This window comes from Squalius cephalus (genome assembly GCF_949319135.1).
Source record: "Squalius cephalus genome assembly, chromosome: 2".
Classification (NCBI taxonomy): domain Eukaryota; kingdom Metazoa; phylum Chordata; class Actinopteri; order Cypriniformes; family Leuciscidae; genus Squalius; species Squalius cephalus.
The window spans coordinates 25,876,985-25,895,307 of NC_137123.1; the positions used below are offsets into that span (position 1 = coordinate 25,876,985).

The following is an 18,323-nucleotide window of genomic DNA, read 5'->3' on the forward strand; positions in this document are numbered from 1 at the left end:
TCTCATCCAAAGATGGCCGCGATATCTGTCAATGAGAAGTGAAACTTTCCCTTAAGAATAGGAATATACACCGTGAATTAACCTTTATTTGCACTGTTTTGCTCGAAATGACATCGATGCTGTTTTACCGAAGACATATTCTTGTGTCTTTCTGAGTTGTTATTTCGTCCGACGCCGTTTTGTATTCAATAACAGCCCGCCTTGCCCAACAGCTCTCTTTTTAGTGAGCTAGCCGTCCAGCTAACCGCGGGGAGATTCCAGTCTCCTGGAATAATTTCGCGAACATAATTCTACTCTGCTGCGCTAAATAACGCGTGACACCTCGTGCCGATACTGCCTCGGGCGTGTTTCTCGCAGATAGCGGGTTTTAACGCTGAAGACGCTCGCGAGGTAGTTGTCAGTCTCAACGCTTCCGTCTACATCTTGACGTCACTCGCTTCCAATTAAGTTTGATGTTTTTCCATGAGCACCCTGCGGAGAGGACTTTGATTTGCTTGTACCTTGTAAGTATTGAGCTATTCTTTAAGATATAACAAGCAGTTAGAGTTAATCTTGGTTTCAATAGCATAATTCTTCGCTATACTTTAAGTAGTCCACTGTTAATGCACTGTCTGAATGACAGATGACTGCCATTGGTGGTCCAGATTACCTATCAGTCGTGGTTTCATATCCAAATTACACTTACCAAGTATTCACTGCTAGCATAGGTCATCTTAAAAGGATCGTTTACCCAAAAATGAAAATTCTGCCAACATTTATGCTACTCGTTGTTCCAAACCTGTATGACTCTTCTGTGGAACACAATATGAGATGTCAAAGCTATTATAGTATGATCGTATATTATGAATATGATGAGCTGGAATGTAATAAGTAAATTATTAGTACAGCTTAGTAAACTTATTGTTGATTTTCAGCTGTCCTAGCAAATCAATGGAGAAGCTTCAAGACCTCAGCCAGTCCGAGTTGCAGAATTTGCTGGACAACTCGGAGCGGGTGGAGTCTATGGCACTGGAGTCTGATGAGGTAAGATGATGATGATGGATTTTTGTTACATGAATAAGTTCACCCAAAAATGAAAGTTCTGTCATTTTTTACTCACCTTCATGTTGTTCCAAACCCATATAATTTTCCTTCCTCTGTGGAACACAAAAGGAGATGTTAGTAAGGGTGTTCATGCTCCAAAAAAGCCCTAGACCTTAAAGGAGAACTCCGGTCAATTTTAACATTGAGCTCATTTTTTTGTACATTTGGAGTGCTGTCAGTACAGAGAACAACGACAAAAATCGGTGTTGCCTACACCGTGTTATCCTCTTTTTAAAATTTGCACCCTGTTGACTTCAATGGGGCACGTTTTAAACCTGCTTTTAGCCTCTTAACATCCTTGATGTGTCATTACAAGTGCACAGGTCATGTGAGTGATTCCTTCAGAGTGAACACGGGTGAATCTGACTGCAGTAGATGTGAAAGATATGGATAAAAATGATGTTTATTCAGCCAGCGCTCATACCTGTATTTACATCCTGTTTTCGGTCGAAGTCCATAGTAATCGATTGTCGAGTTCACGCGCATGATCATAGGTACTAAACCAATGCGCGTGAACTCGACAATCGATTACTATGGACTTCGACCGAAAACAGGAAGAAAATACAGGTATGTGCGCTGGCTGAATAAACATCATTTTTATTCATATCTTTCTCATCTACTGCAGTCAGATTGACCCGCGTTCACTCCGAAGGAATCACTCACATGGCTGGGCACTTGTAATGACACATCAAGGATGTTAAGAGGCTAAAAGCAGGTTTAAAACTTGCCCCATTGAAGTCAACAGGGTGCAAATTTTAAAAAGAGGATACCACGGTGTAGGCAACACCGATTTTTGTTGTTGTTCTCTGTATTGACAGCACTCCAAATGTACAAAAAAATGTTCTCCTTTAAGTCCAACAGACCAAAGTCTTATCTACTAAAATTCTTCCTGGTCTGCCATACCGCTCAAATCTAAAGTTTGCAGATTAATGTTTGTTTTTCTAATGTTGATCGATTAAAAGGCCTTGCATCTTTAACCTCAGACCTACTGTTACACATTAGTATGCATAATATTTTACTATACTTGAACATAAAAGATATGTCAGAGCATTGGCGGAGCAGAATATTTTTTTTTGTGAATGATTGGTTTCTACTTCCATTATGAATGTGAGGTAAATGTTGTGTTTTCTCATCAGTATTTGAATAAAAATCAGAAAAAATAAATTAAGATTAAGTACTGAGACTTTGAACAGTCTCAAATAAAACACTACATTGAATTGATGTTTTTGGCCCTTAGCTATAAAAGTAAATGATCAGTGCTGCATTTCCCAAAAGCATTGAAAGCCTAAGCAGATCGTAGAGATCACTGGAGCCAGTGGTTTCTACGTTGTGCTTACATCATAAAAATAATATTTTTCAAAGTTGTAAATAAAGATTATTGGAGTATTTTTTACAAGAAAATATTATTTCATTTATTAAATAGATAATTTTATACCCAAGTTGGGCATGCCATAATCTTTAAACATGGCAGAGAGGAGAACGTTTGCTACTGTGACTGCTATTCTTTATCCGTTTTAACCGCTACACCGCCTTGTCGTTAAAGTAGTGCATATTTACATTTATGAATAATCATCTGAAGAATACTGTATGTTTTATACACAGCAAAAATAGCCTGTATTTGACCGAAATTCTAAAATTGTCAGCAAGCTGACTATCTAGATAGCATGGCAAATGTTTATATGGCTGCCAACGAATGGGACACCAAACATAATTTCGGTTTTAATAAGGTTTCCCCAATAAATAGGCAAGAATAAACCTGGTGTCCTGTTCATGATTCCTGTTCTTTCCGACAACAAAGCACTTGAACACGACAAGCTTGTAATCACAGCTTCAAAAGTGGGAAGTAGGAAATTTCAAATAGCACTTGAAGACAGCGTAAAGAAATCACATTGAATTGTTTCATATCCGCTCATCTCGGTTATCTCATCATTACTCAATAAAGAGATGACCACTTGTCTCCTTCGCACCAACAGCCATCGTTAAGTAAACGTCCCAGTCTTGACTGTCCTGCTGAAGATATATTGTCCTTGTGGACTTCATAATGCCTGCAGCATTGTAGTTTTTGTCATGTGTCACTATCTTTCTTCTCTTTCAGATTCAGAACATTCAGCTGGAGAGGGAAATGGCTCTGGCTGCCAACCGCAGTCTGGCCGAGCAAAACCTGGACATGAAGCCCCGTCTCGAAAAAGAGAGAGGGCGACTGGTGGAGAAATACACTGAACTGGAGGAAGTGAGGGAGAAATACAAACAGCACTGTGTCCTGAGAGGTAAGAGAAAAGAGGGATTGATTTGGGTTGCGAAAGTAAAGGTTTCAAAGAGACTGTAGGAATGAATGCGGGGTAAATTGATGTAAAATGAAGGGGGTGAGAAATTGATTGTTTTTAGAGCAGGTTTTCTGAAACCAAGAAGGAGAAGCGAGTAGTTTTGCACTGAGCCGAAATTACTCATGTTGGTAATGTGGATTTGTATTTTCCTAATTAAAACAGGAACCATTTGGGATTATCATGGAAAATAAATAAATTGAATATATTATAAACTGCATAGCCTTTTTTAAAAATAAAGATACAATTACCAAATCAACCAACATTTTCAGATTTCTTTTTTATTTAGTAACATTAATTTTATTCGCAAGACTTGAGTTTTTGTCATGTTTTCATAAATTACTTAATTTTCAATTTTTTTTCTTTCCTTCTGTTTTTGTTGTACAAGTTTCTGTTCAGCTGTAACTAAAAAGTGTATATCTTAAAGTCTTAAAGGGATAGTTCACTTTGAAATAAAATTTTGGTATGTTTTAGCTTACCTCAAGGGCATCCAAGATGTAGGTGTCTTTTTTTCGGCGCGCTTCCTGGTATGTGACGTGTACGCAGACTGGTGCATAGATATATATACTAGATGTCACACAGCAGGATGCGCGTGCGCCCTCAGATCACTTGGACGTGGCTGTGTATAAGAGGTAAAAACGATATAAATACTGTTCGTTTTCTCACACAAACCGCTCGTTTCGTGTCTTAGGCCATCAATGTGTACTTACGATGGGGAATTGTTTAATTTGGACGATGGGGAATTGTTTTAATTTGGACTCTGTGCATGCTCTTTGAGACAGTGACCACAGACCTGCATTAAATGACTGACAGACAAGAACGGTTTGACCTAAAAATATCAAAATTGAAACTACTGCGGAAAAAAAGACACCTACATCTTGGATGCCCTTGAGGTAAGCTAAAACATACCAAAATTTAATTTCAAAGTGAACTATCCCTTTAACCCTTTAACGGCCGCATCCGAGGCAGTAAGTTCAGCCAACTTAAGTTTTGTAAGTTTTAACCAACTTACAGGTTACAAAGTTGGTTGTAACAATGTGAGCGCTTATTTCATACATGTGGCCAAAATCGTGTGTGAAAGTATGATGTGCTATGCACAGGCTGTATTGTTTATGATTAGAGGACAAACACCAGACGGACACTCTTATCAGCTCCTAAAATACATTAAACATTAGCCTTTACAAACAATGTGTTTTTTGAATATGGAAAATGCAGTATTTATTCAAAGAACCATTTTTTTTATTCCCTTGCCCTTCAAACAAGCAGAGACGGTCCAAAATGTGTTCAGCACTTCATTCACTATTGAGCCGGGTGGGGCTGTGAGGTTTAGTCATAAGCTCTTAGTATAAAGCTATTTAGTATAAAGCTCTATTCAAGTTCTGGTATAAAGTAAGTAAGATTATGTTATTAACTGGCATTTTTTCCTAATCAAACCATTTTCGGAACTGTAATGTTACAGAAGGAACATTTGAACAGAAACGTTAAAATTCTGAGTGAAGTGTGAACCGATTGATTTTTTTTTTTTTTTTTAAGCCCTGATGGAAACTAATTTGAATATTCTAAAAGGGAAAGCTTAGGCATTGTGAAAAATAGGACGAGTTCATCTGAATGAACTTTTTGAAAGATTCCATTATTAGCACTGCTTATTAGCTCAGTGATTAAGTGAAATTAAAATTACAGTGTTCTTTCGACTTTTGTTCATACTACAGTTAAAGTGCACTGGCAGTTTTCACTGTAGTTTTGGGAACCCTGCGACCCTGATCTTTTGAACAGACACAGGAATTCTTACTGCGTTTCTAAAAAGAGCTTTTTGTTCAGCCAGAAAATCTTGTATATCTTGTGCATACATACGCCTGTCATTTAGTGCTGTTCTAAGAGCTTGTTTTGTTCAGGCACTCATTCTCCTCCCCCTTTTTTGCATCTGTGACATTACATCACACAGTTGCTATGTGTGGGGCTGGCCTCTTTCTTCTCTGTAGTCTCATTCTTCTTTCTTTCTCTCAGTTCATTCAATACTGCTTTTTCCTTTGTTTAAAATGATTGCACATTTCTAGCCAACTGATTTGTTTGCATACGCGTTCTCATTTTTCAAGTTACAATTTTCTGTTACAAGCCAGCCTATTTATGTATCAGTTCTCTCTCACTTCTGTTTCTCTCTCTCTCTCTGCCCCACTTTGCAGACAGTATCATGGGGCAGGTGTCCCCGGAGGGGCTGTTGTCTCGTCTGCAGACAGAGGGCGCCAACACAGAGGCAGAATCAGAGGTTGGTCACCATTTTTTTTTATGATCAACTTGTATTTTCTTTTGTCATTTTGATGTTTGCGTTTTCACTGCTGGTGAAACTGTCAGGGTTAAAAATTTGTGGATAAATTATATTTAAATAGGTTAAGTCTGGAAACCTTGATGCACTCATATAGTGTATTTTCATATACACTAACCATTCAAAAGTTTGGAAACACCAGGGTTTTTTTCCGGTTTTTTTTTTCTGTTCACCAGTGTAGCATTTAATTTAATCAAGGTATAACCAAAATAGTAATATTGTAAATTATTATAACTAAAATGAATTAGAATATAATATATTATAACAAAAAAAGAATGTGTTGATAATATTAAGATATTTTAAAATTAAATTAAATTTCATGTCATTCATGGCAAAGCCATCAATTCTGCTCCCAGTTGCATAAACATTGCCAATATGTTAAGACTGTGTCCTAAGTACTAGTATGACCAGCTAGTGGTTAGTCAAGATGCAATCAGTCTTACTTTTTAAGTTTCAAATTAGACCAGTCTACGTTTTTAAGTGACTGACTTAAATAAATGTGATTACTATCTTAAATAATACAGATTCTTTCAAAAATATAAAGTCTTAGTGTTTCCAAACTTTTGTATGTAATGTATATTTGTATTTGAAGTTTTATGAACTACCGACTTCCTGAGCATTACATAATGTTATAAAATTGAGACATTGTGTTACCAACTCCACGGTTTGAGGATTTGAAAATCACTCAATCTCTTTCAGGTTCTCGCAGATGAGTTTCTGGAAGGTTCGATATCACTGGACTCCTTCCTCGAACGCTTCCTTTCCCTCCGCTCTCTCGCTCACACGAGACGAGTGCGCATTGAAAAGCTGCAAGAAATTCTCTGCCAAAAAAGCAAAGGGATAGGAGATGCTACAATGACATCACAACCCTGTGCCAATCAGGATGCTGGATCATCATCGCCGTGGCAACCACAGCAGCCTCAGCAGCAGCAGAGCTCCAAAATCAATGCACCCTCCAATGCCTCCAGTTCTGCCCTCCCCTACTCCCCCTACCCCGTTGCTCCCCCCTCAGCCTCCACAGCGGGCACCACTAACCCTAGCACAGCGTTTCAGCCCTACCCCAGCCAGGGTGCTCCCTTCCCGCCATCGACAGGCTACTCTGCTCCCAGGCCTGCATTTGGTCCTCCCCCTTGCCCATACCCCACCCAAACCCCATTTCCTGCCCCACCGTTTGGGCAGTTTGGTCCCACGCCCGCCGCTTACCCCACTCCGTACCCGTATGGAGGGTACAGCTACCCCACAGGCCCCATTGGGCCATCAACCCAATCACCCACAGCTAGACCGCTTTATAGGCCAGGTTTTGGGGTACCACAGCCATACTCCTGAGCCACTCTGTGTGTGTGTGTGTGTCTGTCTTTCTCTTTTTCTCATCATTCTCCCTCTCGTCTCTTTCCCTCCTTTCTCCTCCTGCTCTGCCTTTTCTCTACCCTCAGATTTGTGGTTTGAGTACCCATGTCACATCCTCTTCCTGTCTGAGGCTTATAAAGACACTTGAGATTGAGCGTGTGCTTGTTTCCCCCAAGAAACTTCAGTCAGAGACTCTTAAACGGCTCAGTTTCTGTCCATTTTGAAGCATGTTTTCAAATCGGTTTGCAAAAATCTCTGAAATATTGATTATGTTCAATGACGAGATGCTTGTTTTTGTCTTCTGACGACATTGTGTTACAGCTCAGCCTTATTTGGCTGTTCTTTCCAAGCATTTTGTCAACATTCCACTGAGAAAAACACGCCACACTACATGGAAGCGTTACTTTAGCCGTAGTCTTATTCTCTTGTCTATATCAATACTTGTTGACAGCGTCAATCCAGAAAGCACAGCACCATTTTACATTCTATCACAGATGAAAACTCCTTAATAAAGCCAAGCTTATTCTTTATCATGAATAAATTGACAACTTCCACGTGTACTGATTTGAACTCCACATCAATGGGTGCAATGCGCCCTGTTACGAGTGCTTATTGTACTAATGCACCAATCAATCACTCCCAACCCTCTCGATACCTCTTTTGCTCCCTCTTTGTTCTTTTACACCCTCACACTCCATTTATTTGAAATACCGCTCGACACTGATCGGAAGGAATAGTCTCTAGTGAGGACAGTGTACTCAACAAACTACACTAATATTAAAGGGAAAGCGGAGAACAAGGGATATCAATATAGACATATCTATCTGCTATAGCACAGGATTTGGTGGGGCAGGTGAAGCATATCATAGCACAGAGCATATGCAAAGAAAATAGGCGCTACATAACATGCTTACGTTAGTAAATATAGCATTCAGCACCTACCGTTAAGGTAAAGAAAACCTTTTGTGGTAAAACTATGCAGACGGATGCGAGACTGCATATATTACACTTTAAATTTAGACACATTTGAGGCATTTGATGGCCTTGCACAGCCAGCCACCCTGTCTGTTTCAGAGAGGCATATTGCCATCAGAATCACAACGTGGTTCGGACTGGATTCGAATCGAGAGCGTTTCCTCTAATTTTGAGGTTTGATTTGAGCCCATCTTCAGATTCTTCCTCATAAACACCCCACTAGCCTCCAAATACAAAAGTGTAGGCCTACCCAACAAAACGGCATTATGAGGTGTTATTTAGTTCTGTAAAAGCCCCACCTAACAGGTCCTTGTTGGTCAACTGGAGGACCGTGCGAATCACACTAACACTCCACACTTATACAGCCCCGAACTCTTTGACAACAGATGCTGGGAGCGGGGCCTTCGAACTATCCACTTTAGAATAGGTGTGCGGGGGTCACTCTTTATTTTTGTACTTTAAAGCAATTCAAAACCAGAGGCATCCTCAATCAAGCCTCGGGTGGCTTTATCTAATTCATGAACTCAGTAATTAAGACTCAGGTTTGTAGCAAAACCCCCCACGTTTAGGTTCCCTCCCCAGTACCTAGAGCGAGGGAGAGGGGTGATACGACACGAGGATGAGAGGGGGAGAAAATGGGATGAAAATTTTATTAGCACATTGATTTGCAGCATTAGAGGAAAGAGATTCTATTGCATTGGTTGTAATGACTGTAGCCTGTTAAAAGTGTATTTTTATTTTTATTGTCCTTTTTTCGGGTGTGAATATTAAACTCTGAAGTTGATCTGATTTCTGCGTCGATTGGAATTTCTGACATTTCGTTGTTATTATAGTTGTAAAAGTACAAAAGTTTGGGGAAAAGAAATGAACGCTTTCATTCAGTGAGGATGAATTACAATTATTAAAAGTTCCACATTTTGAAGGTAAAGCCATTTATGATGTTACAAAAGATTTATATGAAAGATAAATGCTCATTTTTGAAATTTCCTGAAAGAATCCTGAATTTTTTTTCTATAAAAATATCAAGCAGCACAACCATTTTCAACATTGATAATAACAAGAACTGTTTCTTGAGCACCAATTCATTATATTAGAATGATTTCTGAAGCATCATGTTACACCGAGGACTGGAAAATTCAGCTTTGCATCACAGGAATAAAGTAGGCCTACATTTGAAAATAAATTAGAAAACAGAATATTACAGTTTTGATTGTATTTTTCATCAAATAAATGCAGCCTTGATGAACATAAGATACTACCTTAAACCTTACCGACCCCAAACTTCTGAACAGACTTTTGAGGATCACACAATGCCAGTGTTTTCAGAAATGTAAAAGACGAGAAATGGGAGCTCATTGACTCACTTTTGCAGGCTGTTTAAATTCCGTTCATATTGAATCATAGACGAGAGTTTCAAGAGGGTGTTGGGGAAATTTTTTTGTACAGGTACAAAGACCAGTCTTTACGGGCCTCTCTCCGACTGTACGATATGGTAAACCAACCCCGGCGACACCTGAGAAAGATCGAGAGAGTTGAGGGAGGGAGAGAGGCGTCTGGGAAAGATTGTGAATGAAAAGAAGATATGAGTAACAGTAAATTACATGTGGATATCGGTGGTTTTATAGCCTGACTGACTTGCCACGGCACTCGCAGTTGATTCCTACAAGCACGATTAATCATCTGTGCGAAACTGGCTTGAACATTTTCAGTGTGCCGTACACCGCAAGAGACTCATGCAGTTCCTGAATGCAAAAAAGAAAGATTTTCAGTTTTGAATATGCAGATTTTTTTTTTTTGCTGCTTTGTTTACTCCACCAACCATGTAATTTTTAGATGAAAAATGTTCAACATTTGTAAAAAAATTTTTTTTTTTAAATACGTATTTTTAAAATGTGTTAGAAATTGTAATTTTAAATGTTTTAACATTTAATATCAAGTTAGACAATATCACACTACTTATTACCTTTTCTCCTCCCACTTACCCATACTTGCCCTTTTTTCATACTTTTCTTCATTTTTTTTTTGTTTGCCGCTCTCTTTGAAGTGAGGAAGCAGTGCACTGTGCAATCAAACACACTTGAGAATAAAAGACACGCTCTATATGGAGGGAGAGAGAGAGAGAGAGAGAGACAGAGGATGAGGGCGGGGAATGAAGTAGTTCCACACCTCTGCTTATTTCCTTTCACTTAATATTTCTTGTCACTTGCTGCACACATTTGTTCTTGTCAGTCACAGGCAAGGTAAGATCTGATAATATATTGTTAAAAAGCTGGTTAGAAGTCGTGGTGTTTCATAGATGTTTGATGCTCTTTGATGAAGAAAACCTTCAAAACACTGTTGAAGCAGAGATGTGAAGACAGTTGTCAATTAAAAACAATAGCCGTACTGTAACATATCTAAAATAACATCATAAACAATCTCATTTAAAAGTGAGTCTGGTCTGTGTCAACAAATTGCCATGACAGTGTCATTGTAGTGAATGATAGGTTCTTGTTTATTGTGGCTGAAGTCACGGTGCGATTTGAAATCTTTGCCGTTGGCTACTGATAAAAACTCAGGCTAAACATTTAAATATAGTCATGCTTGCTTATTATTTTGCTTTATCTGAACCGAACCCCTAAAAAGAATGAGAAAAATTAAACATAATTGGTCCGAGGCTCAATTCAATCTAACAAAAAGCACCGGTTTCTTGTTTACCAAAGGTCATTCATTTGACCTCTGGGCCTGTTATAAGTTTGAGTGCTTATGAGTTTATTTTGTCTAGTTACTTTACTTTGTTTAGTCAACTGAAGTTAAATGAAGCTCTAAATGTTTGACACAACCTTCTGCCAGATGGAAAACTCTCTGCTGATGACTCTTGCGGCGCTCCTGCTCCTCGGTGTTCGTAAGTAAATTGATTATTCCTAAATATACTTCATTGTTGTGCACTGAAATGATGCATGTTACATATATGATCTGCTCTGCAGAAAATATCTACAGTCAGTTGGAGATGCTGATGTACAGTTAGAGTTTTATCCGTCTGTTTAATATTTTAATGTATGGATTTAATATATCAGCAAGACAAAACGGACCAAGGGACACTTAGTATTGCAATGACTAGAACAGTCAGATGCTTTCAGTCACAACATATAGAAGAACGTTTATAATGCAAAACAGTATGTTAACATTAGGGCCTGCAAGAATGCATTACAAAATTAGTGCAAGTGTCAAAGGTGTCCTCCTGATTTTACAGAATTTCTTGTAGTGTTTTTTATTATTCTTTCAAATTCTTACTTTTAATTACATATTTACTGGAAATTGATGTCAACATGAATATTTTAACATTTTTGCAAGTTATCTAATATGGTGATTTAACTAATTGGGTAACACTGGTATATGGGTCATCCTCGCAAAAACTCTTCTTACACGTTTCTTTATTATTCCTGAATTTTTTTTTTTCTGCACACTGCATACTTCATTCTTGTTTATTGCATAGTAGACCGTGTTACTATTTGTCATGTGCATGTCCAGTGGTAATGTTTTTTAGAAGTTATCCACTTTTTGTAAAGATGTCTTTCATTTTTTTTTTTTTTACAAAAATTGGCTTTGCCATAAAAATGGCAAAAATCATGGAGCAATTACTTTGCCTACTGTTAAAGAGGTAAATCCCACCAAATTACATTTTTCAGCCCATTGTCTGCTAAATAAATCATATCTTGTTAAAGTGCAATACACAATAGTTGACCATTTAGATTAGGAACATAAGAAGACATAAACAAAACCGTCGGAAAAACATTTCAAAAGAACAGATGTTTAACGCCAGCACTAATAAATGAGCTTTTGATATATTTTTGTTTTCAATCAAAAATAAATGTACTTTTTTTTTTTTATTATCAACAACGACACTAAATTATGAATCAGTGAAAAGTGAAAATCATCTTTTTTAAATTGTATGTAGTCAAAATATGTTTATGTGAATAAGCATAGGCATTGTCCATTAGATTTCCATATGTTTTAATGTCAATGCATTTTAAAATCAAAATTAGTAATATATATATTATTGATTTTTGATTCATTTTATGCTTAAATTTTATGTTTTTATACAAATACATAAATACAAAAAATCAACTATATATATATATATATATATACACACACATAATTTTGGTGATTTCAAATTGTAGATCCGTTAAGTACCTGATGGTGAATAGCCATCTATGTTTGCAGAGTGCAATAAGGATCAAGCAATCATGCAGTCAAATGTGCAAAGTGTGTGAATGCCTTCGAGCACAGTGCAAAAAGTGCAGGAGCGTAATGAGTGCAAATGATCCAGCTATCTGCTCTCTGACCTCAGTAACAAGCCGTTTTTATGCTTGAATAATGCAGAGCATGTCACATTTTTACATACAAAATGTCAAATAAAGTTCTAGAGCTCTTAAAATGTCAAATGTAAGAGAGATGTTATTCCGAATGGCGAGTTGGAGAATATTGGTAGCACACTGTATTAAAAATATAATATCACAACTAAAACGATGTCTTGCAATGTGATAAAATAAGAGCACAGAGCAGCATATCAACTGCAATCAAAATGATGTACATATACTGTCAAACGAAAAATTATTCAGACACCAGATATAATTTTTACCAGCGGGTGCAGGACACTATAGTTCATTTATAAGTGAGGATAGCAAAATAAAGTAAACTGTGACATATTATATCCAAAATATCTTCATACAGTGGACTTCCAGAAAAATGTATTAAAAAAAATGTGGGACCAAAAATAATTCAGACACTTTGACCTGACCATGTTTTGCTTAAGTGTTTTTTTCTTTAATTGCGAATGCGACCTTTTTACACCACAGACTGAACAAAATGAAGCATTGCTTGGTAACTGGTTGACCTAAATTGCTATTATCTAATTGTGTAGTTAAATTTAACAGCTGACAGCTATTCAGCCTAATTCATTTGTGAGACAGTCTAACAGAACGATGGCCAAAACCAGTGAAATATCAACTGATTTGAGTTCTTGTCATGTTTTATCATCATTTTCTAAACTATAGCGTATAAACTGTGATAAGGTGAGAAATGTTGAAGGTGCCTGAATACATTTTGGTTTGACTGTATATAATGTGAATTCTCTGCTGCAGTATTTTAATTAACTAACGTTTCTTTCATTTGCATTTAACACATTTTTAAAATGATTGGAATTGTATTTATTTTCCAAACTACACATTTTATGTGGAGAAGATCAATTCTGGTATTGCAACATTTTCAACATATTCCAACATTGTCATGAAAGTAATTGTGTGTTTTCCCTTTACAGGAGAAGGAACATCACAGTCTGAAACCCCAAACACAACCAACTCAACCTCCTCAACCCCACATGTCTCAACCCCCGATACTACAATACCCACTGCGGCCCCATGTCCGAAACCCATCCATAACACTCAGTATGTTCTGGCCCGGCTGAGGGTAATTCAGAAGAAGAGTCCGTGCGAGGGTCGGCTGTATCTGTCTTTCCCTAATCAGAGTTCAGCCCCTTTGTGCGTTAGCAACCACATATCAGACAGCTGGTGGAGTGAGCTCTGTAAGGACATGAGATGTGGAGACTTCAAGGGCTTTAAGACCACAAAGAAGGCTAATGGTCGTATACTCACAAACAACATGACGTTAATCAATGAAGACTGCACAGGCCTGCAAATCACTTGCGAAGGTACACTGTAAAAAATGATCAATAAGTTATGACAACATGTGTTTTTACATTGCTTTAACTCAAAATAAGACATATGAAACTTTTTAAAAAAGTTACATATTAAATTTTTTTAATAGTCAGTTTAATGTAATTTAAGTTGGTTGTACTTAAAAAAATTTAAGGTAGCAACTTTTTTTTTTGCAGTGTATGTGTGTGCGTTCTTTTTCTTTTCCAGAGAAGAGTTTTACTTCATACATTCTGTAACTGTGTGTTGGAATGTTTTTTTCTTTTCTTATCAGGTTTCATCGACAAAATAATTGTTTACGCTATATGCTGTCCATTTTGAATAACGAATCATTTTCTTTTCTTCCCACATTTTCTCAGATACTCTAGGAAGTGAGTTGGCTGCTTATAAAGCAGTAACTGGCATATTACTTTTCTTGATGTTGGGAGTCATTCTGTTTCAGTACGGTCAGCCCACATACAAAGCCATCCGCAAAAGATGTGAGTCAGTGAAGCCAACGAGCGTGTCTTTAATCTCACATTACCTATAAGAAATGTAAATGTTTATATATGCAGGCACATAGCACCATTCGAAATGTCTCTGTGTTTGCTTATATACAGGCCAAAAAACTAAAGTTTCATTGAAAATCTGGGCAACACTTTACAGTAACGTTCCATTTGTTAACATTAGTTAACTACATTATGAACTAACACTGAAAATAGTTCTAAAGCATTTATTTATCTTAATGTTAATTTTAACATTTACCAATACATAATTAAAATCATTTAATGGTCCTTAGCTTACATTAACTAACATTAACAAAGATTTATAAATACTATAACAAATGTGGGCTATTCCTCGATGTTAGTTCAAATTAGTTAATGCATTTACTTATGTTAACTAATGGGACCTTTTTGCAAAGTGTTACCAAAATCAGAAACCAATTTTTTTTAAAACAAGGAAACATGATATTATATTATTTGAGAGACTGATCATGTGAACTCTTTATACAGACAGTCAGATGTTCTTCTTCCATTAACGCACAAGAACTTTTGCTTGTAGAGTTTATGCAGTTCGAGTGAATGATCAAATTCATGTTTATTTTCAACTCGGTCTTACACTCAAATTGTTTTGCTTAGAATATAATTTGTAATAGCATTTTCACTATGCTGTAAAGCATTTGAATCCCACTTTATGTACTGCAAACCTGACTAATATCGATGCGGCTCTATACTTAAAAAAACACTGTTTGACACTGACATTTTCCTGTTGTTTTGCCACTGAATCTTTTTAAAAATCCAAAGTGAAATGCTCTGTCTGATTTGACTATTTTTACCTGGTTTGATGCAGTTTCACAAAAACGGGAGACTCGCTGGGTTGGCCCGACTCAGAGTCAGAGTGGTGAGTCATCTCAAACATTAACACATTCATGACTGGGTAGTGAGAAAGCATTCAGCATTTTCTCTTTCTTCTTTAAGTGTCCTATCACAGAGGTCAAGGTCCCCCAAACAACAACACACTCAAGAGACAATCCTTTCCTGGTGAGTCTGTCTCTCTCTCTCTCTCTCTCTCTCTCTCTCTCTCTCTCTCTCTCTCTCTCTCTCTCTCTCTCTCTCTCTTCTATTTTACCATTCTGAACTCTTTCTATTAATCTCTCACTCGCATTCATGTTCATTTACTTAATTACATAATGATGAATTGAGTATTATGATGTATTGGGATTTTCACTCAAATTGCTTTCATTCAAATCACGTGTGTGCTTTTTTTGGTTGCGAGATTGGATATGTTAGATTAAACTATTATATAACATAACATTTACTTTAAGTATCTAAATCATCGTCTATCATCATATTTGACCTTCTCGACAACAATTCAAATCATAATCTATAGATCTTTTTGGGGGAAAAAATCAATTAGTAAAAAACAACATTTTGTCCCAAATGACAGTAGGACTTAATTTATAATAAATATATATATTATGTTTATTTAATGTTTATGTAATGATTTAAAAAAAAAAGTTTTTGCTAATGTTGCAAAATTTTGGTAACAAAGAAGTTTGGAAGCCATATCAAATGAGCAGCTCATACAATGTTTAGTTGAATATGTGGTTCAACCTCCTGAGGTTGATGATTACTGACCATCTTATAAAAAAAAAAAACAATTCTTAAAAGTTTCAGACCATGCACACACTGGTCACAATTGTTCTTTTTCTTTTTTTTCCCCCTGTGCTGTCAGGTTTGGAGAGGCTGACGGTAAACACGAGCAGAGAGCCCTCGTCCAACCGAAACAGTGACTATGACTCGTACGGCTTCAACTGAAGGCCAGTGCTCGCAGACGTCCTAAGACCCTGAGAAGACCTCTCTCGTCAGTCTCATCTAGAATCAGCAGTCTTGTGTTGTGGGGATTTGGTTGGTTTGAGCTGTCCTAGTCGAGCAAGGTGTAAATATGTTTGAGAAGTTCAGCTGAGAAATTCATCTAGGATAGAATTAAAAAAATAAATAAATTAGTCTCAACGTAACTAGCAAAGTGCTTACTTTGTATTGCATAGCAGGCTTCATTTTATTTTATTTTTTTGTAATTACTAGATTTTGCTGTATAATGCTTTCTAAATAGCCCTCATGTCCTGAAAGACATTGGCTTTTTTTTATTTAAACAAGTGATTGATTTTTGTTTTTGTTTTTGTTGAGTTGGAGTATGAATAATTTTAAATAAACTAAAAAGAAAATCATTTAGATATTTTGTGGCTTTTGACTTGGGTGCAGAATCAGAGTGAAATTGGATATGCAGTAAATAAGTTGAATACTACATGATAAACATTCTAGGATGGTTTAGTTTGAGCTTTGATGAGAAATGTCTTCATCTGAGGTGACATGGATGTGATGTAAAGGTTGGAAGAGGGAATGTGCTGTTAATGCACAATTTTGCAGCAATGTGGTTTCCTGTCGTAATTCTATTGACTTCCTGTTTGTGTTATTTCTGTCGCTCATGCTCTAAATATACTGTACTCATTCTTTTCACTTGATTTCTTTGTCTTTCTTTCTTTTTGCCATTTCCTTCTTTTTTCTTTTAATATTTTCTCCTCTCTCTCTCTCTCTCTCTCTGACCCAGCTGACTTTTTTTTAATACTGCACTCATAGAGGATTTAAAATCACAACAGCTTAAAATCTTATGCCTTGCCTGCCTGATAATAACTAAGTGAAACTCTCTTTCTAAGTGTGCCAGTGAGAGAGAAAGTTAAAAAGCTTGGAGGGTTTTTGCCTAAACCTTTCCCCATCTCCCAGTGTGTGTTTACATGCATTCACAGCATTTCAGGATGGTTGTTTCAGTTCTGTTCATTATTTTTTGATTGCTTATAGTGGCTACCGCTTTGCAGACAATTTAGTCTCTCTTCATTGTGAGAAATACACAGCAGAGGGAACACAGCAGCAGGTTTGGTGGGAGAGAGAGTGTGTGTGTGTGTGTGTGTGTGTGGGTGGATAAGTGTCGTCTCCTCCTCATCCTCAGGTCAGAGTGAAGGATTAAATCTGTAGTTTAAATGAGGCTCCAGCAGAGAACAATGACAGATGACAACAGATTACATGCACAGATTAACAAAGAGACCACACTGGGTAAAATATCTAGTGCATCCATTCGCCATTTCTCTTTCTCTCAACACTTGTGACACTGACATCAAACCTGCTTGTTTCCTGCATTCAGTCGATTTCCACATAAATGTTTTGCATTATCCAACATAGCCAAACTGTTAATCCTGACTATTATAGATAATAATCATTCTGGAAGTCTATTATTCCCATCAGAGAGAAAGAAAATCAAAAGAAAAAATAATATTCATCACATGAGCTTAACTGAAGTTAAAAGTTTAATGGTAACACTTTATAAGGTTAATTAGTTCATGTTAATTAGCTAACATGAACTAATAATGAGCAATACATGTATTTATTAATCTTTATTAATGTTAGTTAATAAAAATACAACTGTTCATTGTTAGTTGTTCATTGTTCATGTTAGTTCACAATGTTAAAGGTATAGCGGAGGATTTTCCTGAATTTTAGAAAAGAACCGCCCTCTCCACTTTTTGAAAAAATGCACATGCGCAACACTCTACCTGCCCCCGAGAGGGAACGCCTATTCAACGTATGCACGAGCTAATCATAGCTTACATTAACTTTTACTAGCAGTGATTTTAAATGGATTTCTCCAAATAGCATGCCAAACTTTACCTGTCAAGTAGAAACTTCGCGACTGAGGCATCAGTGGGAAGCCCAACCTGTGTTTTGAGTGTGTGAATCGTGTGCACGAGCACGTACGACGGCCTTACGTAAACATATCACCAGAATGATTGACACTTAGGAGGACCAATAGTCTTGATGATCCACCTGGAAAAAGAAAATCCTCCGCTATACCTTTAAGTAAGGGATAATGTAGAGCGAGGCTGATCAGGACCCTGACGCGAAGCGGAGGTGTCTTGAATCAGCCTGAAGGGGTTGTATTCGCTATAACAACCGCCTAGCTCTACATTATCCTGCTTATTACATGGCTACCTACCAAATAAATCAATAATTTGACACAAAATATTGATTTAAAAAGGAGTTTATTGATTTA

The 18,323-nt window shown here is 37.1% G+C and overlaps 2 protein-coding genes across 3 annotated transcripts; both read left to right on the forward strand.

Annotated features, from left to right (window-relative positions):
• The first annotated feature begins 4 nt into the window (after positions 1-4).
• On the forward strand, positions 5-8,835 carry vps37c (VPS37C subunit of ESCRT-I). Its single transcript, XM_079862278.1, has 5 exons — positions 5-503; positions 915-1,023; positions 3,179-3,350; positions 5,585-5,667; positions 6,424-8,835. Exons 2-5 carry the CDS (start codon positions 931-933, stop codon positions 7,048-7,050), a joined length of 975 nt encoding a protein of 324 aa, XP_079718404.1. The 5' UTR covers positions 5-503; positions 915-930; the 3' UTR covers positions 7,051-8,835.
• A 328-nt stretch (positions 8,836-9,163) lies between these two features.
• cd5 (CD5 molecule) lies at positions 9,164-16,185 on the forward strand. Of its 2 annotated transcripts, none has more exons than XM_079862308.1 (8): positions 9,164-9,206; positions 10,091-10,286; positions 10,829-10,930; positions 13,349-13,738; positions 14,102-14,221; positions 15,072-15,122; positions 15,200-15,262; positions 15,957-16,185. In XM_079862308.1, the coding sequence occupies exons 3-8, from the start codon at positions 10,855-10,857 to the stop codon at positions 16,037-16,039; spliced, it is 783 nt and encodes a 260-aa protein (XP_079718434.1). In that variant the 5' UTR covers positions 9,164-9,206; positions 10,091-10,286; positions 10,829-10,854; the 3' UTR covers positions 16,040-16,185. The 2 variants fall into 2 exon arrangements, with proteins under 2 accessions (XP_079718434.1, XP_079718435.1); XM_079862309.1 differs by having other exon boundaries at positions 10,879-10,930.
• The last annotated feature ends 2,138 nt before the right edge of the window (positions 16,186-18,323 follow it).